The sequence below is a fragment of the Chrysochloris asiatica genome, unplaced genomic scaffold (assembly GCF_000296735.1).
Source record: "Chrysochloris asiatica unplaced genomic scaffold, ChrAsi1.0 scaffold05775, whole genome shotgun sequence".
In the NCBI taxonomy this organism is placed as follows: Eukaryota; Metazoa; Chordata; class Mammalia; order Afrosoricida; family Chrysochloridae; genus Chrysochloris; species Chrysochloris asiatica.
Window position 1 is genome coordinate 1 of NW_006414293.1, and position 5,892 is coordinate 5,892.

General features: G+C 44.3%; 1 protein-coding gene across 1 annotated transcript; it reads right to left on the reverse strand.

The window, feature by feature from the left end:
* Positions 1-4,341: 4,341 nt before the first annotated feature.
* Positions 4,342-5,103, reverse strand: LOC102834303 (40S ribosomal protein S3-like). The gene has a single exon (XM_006878122.1). The coding sequence runs from the start codon at positions 5,078-5,080 to the stop codon at positions 4,349-4,351; it is 732 nt and encodes a 243-aa protein (XP_006878184.1). The 5' UTR covers positions 5,081-5,103; the 3' UTR covers positions 4,342-4,348.
* Between the last annotated feature and the right edge of the window lie 789 nt (positions 5,104-5,892).

Here is a 5,892-nt window from a genome sequence, read left to right on the forward strand (position 1 = left end):
TCCAGTAAAACAGTGGAAGTTGAGCTCCCTATGTTGGAAGTCCAAGTAATTGGAACCTGGATGCCAACGGTGGAATCAAAATGATTATGATGAAGGCACAGGACCAGACAGCATTGCGTTCTATTTCACACAGGTCACCATGAGTCAGAGTTAACTCAATGACAACCGGTAAGAAACAGAATGTTAGGATTGGAAAGAATCCTAAAAGTCACTGAATCTGATTCTCTATCAGCGGCTTTAATCAGCTTTCTTGATGTTTACTAATGTCTGCAATGCCTGGTAATATCTGCAGCATCTTCTTCCTGTCAAATGACCATTCGCCTTTTGCTTGGGTGTATAGTTGACAGAGAACTCACTATCTTAAACAGCAGAGAAAATGACTGGTGCTCACTTAGATGGTTGATCCTGTCCAATCAACTCTATTTTCTCAATATTTCCAAAATAACGCTTCCCTTCTGGGTTTTATGAATGAGGGCTCTAAGTCAGGCTTTCATCTTTTCTCACTTGGACTTTTGTTTTTGTCCCTTAACTATGTTGTTGTTCAGTGCCCTTGAGTCAGTTACAACTCAGATTGACCCTGGGTAGGGTTTCTGAGGAGCGGCAAGTGGATTTGAACCAGCAGCATTGGGGTTAGCAGTCCAGTACTTATCCTATCCATAAGGTCACACCAGGACTGCTTCTTAAGTATAGCCCTACCTATGTCTGCATCCTCTAATCTAGCCTCCACTAAGCCACCAAAGTCCTGTTCACATATAATGGCTCTCTGCATCACAAGGTCAAATTCTTAGGAAAGTCTAGTTCCCCTCAGGACGTTCCATATCCGCTCATTTGTACCTTTACATCACTTCTCTAGACACTACACCTGCCTCCCTCACAACCAGAAACCCAACCGAAGCAACCTTCTCTGCATGCCCCAGAGACACCACACCCTAGTGTTCTGCTTAGCTGCTCTCTCTCCCTTGAAGGCCTCTCATCTCCCTTGTCTATGTAGCAAGCTCCTCCAGTAGCAGACATGGCTAGCTGGTCAGCAGTATTTATGTAACACTTACAGATTTCAGAGCTGTTGCCTGTCAGGGAACACATTTCCCAGCACCCATTGCATCAAGGTGAGGCCATGTGATTAGTGCTTACCAATGGCATGTGAACAGAAATGACACATGACTCTTGCAAGCTGAAGTGGTTTCTTTTGGGGTCTGTGATCTTCCCCACACTTTCTTGTTACTTGGTGGCCAACTGGATCCAGAGAAGCTGCAGAGGTTTCTGATGTCCCAAGAGACGGTGAAGCCACGAGATGTAAGAGCCTGGGGTCCCCTGAGTCACCACTTGGTGGAGAGGTACTCAAGAGAATATGCATTCAAATAAATGAACTTCTATTGTGTTAATCCCCTAACATTGTGGTGGTAGTTGTTATCACAGCACACACAGCCTATGTTGACCATTGTATTTGCTCACTCTTAAACACCCGTCCAAAGTCTGTGAAGCTTCTCCTGACTTGCCTGAGTAGGCAGAGCTAGTTACTGCTCCCTGGAGTGCACTCCTATTGCTCTCCAAACTGACCTCCAATAGCCCATTTATCATTTTTATATTATACTAGCTTGTTTCTATTTATATTCCTCATTAACCTGATAGTTCCTTCAGGGCACAAACCATTTCTTATTATTTCTATAATCTCACTTTGCTTAGCACAGAACCTGATAATTTGTTAGAAGAAAAGAATGAATAAGTCACTTCATTAACATTTGTCTGTAGAAGTCCTTGGGAGGTATAACTGGTGTAAATGCACTCACTGCATACTGAAAGACTAGAGGCTTGAGCCCACCCAGAGGCACCTCAGAAGAAGGGTGGACTCAAGATAAAAAAATAAAAAAGATCAGCCATTGAAAATTCGATGGAGCAGAGTTCTACTCTGATACTCATGGGGTCTCCATGAATTGGAACTGACTTCATGGCAACTGGTTTGATGTTTTGTTGTTGTTTTTATTGCTTTGGTGGGGCAGCTGGCCACCAACAGCTCCTGATTCATTCAAATCTGTGACAAGAAACAAAGCAACTCAACAGTGATTGGTTCAGTTTAGGTCACGTGCTCGCCATTAAACCAATCATCTTAGCCAGAAGAAGTTGGTCCTCTTGTACGATGGCAACTACCCAAGAAGGTAGAGTATGGACCATGACTAGTAACCTCCACCCAAGGATGGTCCCCCAAGAGGCAGGAGAAACCATCACCAGTAAAGGAGAGGAGCTAAGAAGGAAATAAAAACCCTGTGAGCTGCCCACCTCAGAACCAAGACTCAGTCCAGCCACTAAAGTCTGTGTCTCTGTCCTCAGGCATCCTTTTCAATCCTGGGAGCTCCTTCCTGTCACAGAGGCTTTGGTTCAGAGAAAAAAATGTGGCAAATTCTTTGAGGGAGCTGAAGTTTCCACAACGCATATTAATACATGCTCAGAGAATATGTACTGGGGCCTGATTCAAAGAGTTCAAAGCTAAGCGGAGAATTCTGAAGCAAGGCAATAGCTGCGTCAGTCTTAGCAAAAAGCCTAAGGAAAATGCCAGAAGGAAAGGCAATGAATCTACTTAGGAAGAGGGCAGAAAGATCTGGCGGGTGTGAGTTTGCTTTTCTTCACAAAACTCCTGAGGAACCAGTTAGTAATCAGGCTGGGGGCAGTGGGGGAGACTCCTGGATTTCTATCTGCAGGTTTTCAAGTGTGCAAAGCTCACTACAGTCCTTACTGCCCCATCTCTCAGAAGCCACCAAGCATTCTTTAAAATCAACCCCGCATACGCTCCACTGCCCAAGCAGAAGCCCAAGGATCTTGAACAATGAGCCCAAGGATGCATAGGCTGTGACTTTAAAGAAACTTTCCAAATATTTGAGACTGAAAGAGTGGTTTCAAGAACAACGTATGCGATTTTGCTCCACAAGAGACATATGGCAATGTCTGAAGGCATTTTGGGTTGTCATAACTGTGGGTGTGTGTGAGAGTGCTATTGTTATCTGGAAGGAAGGAATGTTACTAAACATTCTGCAGTGCACACCATAGCAGCACCTTACAATAAAGAATTAGCAAGCCCAAAATATCAATAGTATCTAGGTTGAGAAACAGTGGCTAAAACAGCTGTTCCTAAGGAGATACTATTATTGCTAGGAAAAGGTGCTGTGAAGAGGTATACAATACTCAAGTTGGCAGGAGGCTCAGAGATCTTGAGACCAACTTTCTCACTGAACAGAACTTGAGATCTTGAACAGAGAAATGGCTTGGCCATGGTTACACAACATGTTGGCACCCTGGCCAGGACTCCATCTGTACTACAGTAATGACCACAGCCCTTCCCAGAACACACCATTTTATAGTCAAGATCATTTCTTTAGACCCTACCATGTGACTGTGGTGGCTTCCCTTATGCTTAAAATAGAAACCAACAGCTTTATCATGATATGGAGATACTACATGCAATGGTAGTCCTATGTAAACTGTAAAAAGTTATGATCATCTTGGTTTAACTTGCGGCAAGTTATTCTCAATCTATAACTACCCATGGGGGCAGCCAAGGCTGTGGTTGAGCCTTGAAAGCTCTTGACTTGTCCCTCTGTCCAGTCCTGCCTCCTCCTCCTCCCTGCTCTAAGGGCATTCCTGAATGAGCATCCATTCTACTGCCTACTTCCCATAGAACCCAACCTGCCATTCTGTCTACAAAGCCAGAGTCCAGTGCCTATCTTCCTCTCCGATGTCACACCTCCTTCATCACCTTCTCACCTTGTCCACTTCAGTCACATTGGCCTTCCTTTGATGTCTCTGGGTCTGCTCAGTTGCTGTTGCCTTTGTCTACGTAGCCTTCAAGATAAGCTTAGTGGTATTAATTTATAGAGATTCGAACTGCTGACCTTAAGGTTCGCAGCCCGATTCGTAACCACTACGTTACCAGAGCTCCTTTGGACTCCACTACTGTCCAAATAAAGATCATTGTTGTTGTTCAGTGCTGTCCAGTCAGTTCTGACTCATAGTGACCCTATGCAAAACAGTACAAAACACTGTCCAGTCCTGTACCATGCTCACAATTGTTATTAAGCTTGAGCCCATTGTTGTTGCCACTGTGCCAATCTATCTCATGGGGGTTCTTCCTCTTTTTCAATGACCCTCCACTTTACCAAGCATGATGCCCGTCTCCAGGGACTGGTCCCTCCTGACAATATGTTCGAAATATGAGGGATGAAGTTTCACCATACAGGCTTCTAAGGAGCATTTTGGCTGTACTTCTTCTTTTTTTTCTTTTTAAAAGATTTTAATTAAATTTTAAAGTTCTTTACAGAGCAACATCCAAATCCCAGATCCGGCTGCCAAGGAGACCCTGTTATGCAGTGGGGACTGGCTGAGGCATAGCAGGTGGCTCTGGCTTCCCACCCTTCTGCTCCGATATGGGGGTGGTGGGTAGTATCTCATCTTTGGGTTCCACAATGCTCACATGGTCAGGCAGGGGTTTCTTCGGACCAATCTTACCACTTGGGTCCCAGGGCAGCATGATCTTCACTTTGATGCCCAGCACACCTTGTCTGAGCAGCACGTGGCGCACGGCTGTGTCAACGTAGTAGTTAACAGGGTCCCCACTGTGGATCATCAGACCATCCACAAATTTCATGGACTTAGCCCTCTGTCCTCGAAGTTTCCCAGACACCACGACCTCACAGCCTTTGGCTCCACTCTCCATGATGAACCGCAGCACACCATAGCAGGCCCTCCGCACAGCAAGCCCTCCTAGGAGTTTGTAGCGCAGAGACTCTGCCTGGGCAATGGCACACAGACCTCTTGTGGCCACCTTTTCAGCATAAAGCTCTACACTACCTTCAGGGAAGCCAAACCTCTTCTGAACCACAGCGGTCAGTTCCCGAATCCGCCGGCCCTTCTCACCAAGAACATTCTGTGTCTTGGTGGCTAGGATGATGATTTCTGTCCTGGTTGGTGTAACTCGAACTTCAACTCCAGAGTAACCATCTTCAGCCAGCTCCCGTGTGAGAAACTCATTCAGTTTGGCTTTGAAGATGCCATCAGCTACAAACTTCCTCTTCTTGGAAATTTGTACCGCCATGTTGCGCTGCGCACAGCCGAAAGGAAAGGCGATTATTATTCTAATGTTGAACCATCCTTATATACTTGGCATGAATTCCTGGCATGATTTATTTATTATTGTTTTTGTATGATGTTGGATTCTATTGGCTAGGATTTTATTGAAAATTCTATGTTCATAAAGGATTGTTGTTGTTGCTGCTGCTGAGTGCCAGTGAGTTGCTTCCAATTCACAGTCACACTGTATAGGGTTTCCGAGGAGAAGGTAACAGGTTTGAACTGGTGACATTGTGGTTTGAAGTCCAGTGTTGATCCTACAGCGACACACCAGGAATCATCATAAAGGATATTGGTCTATAATTTTCTTTTTTAGTGGTATCTTTGCCTGGTTTTGATATCAAGTTTATTCTTGCTTCACAGAATGAAATTGGAATTATTTCATCATTTTCTATGTTCTGGAATAGAACTTTGTGTCAGTTCTTCTTTGAATGTTTGGTAAAATTCACCAATGAAGCTGTCTGAGCAAAGACGTTTTTGTTGTTGTTGGGAGGTTGTTTTTGTTTTTGTTTTGTTTTTTTTAAATGACCTGCTCAGTTTCTTCTTTTGTTATGGGTCTGTTCAAAATTTCTACCCCAATCAGTATTAGTTTAGGTAGGTAATGTGTTTCTAATAATGTGTCTATTTCTTCTAGGCTTTCAAATTTGTTCTTTCAGTTTTTAAATTCCATCTAATCCAGAAGAAAGGAGCTCTGGTAGCGTAGTGGTTACGAATCGGGCTGCGAACCTTAAGGTCAGCGGTTCGAAACTACCAGCCACTCCGCGGGAGAAAGATGAG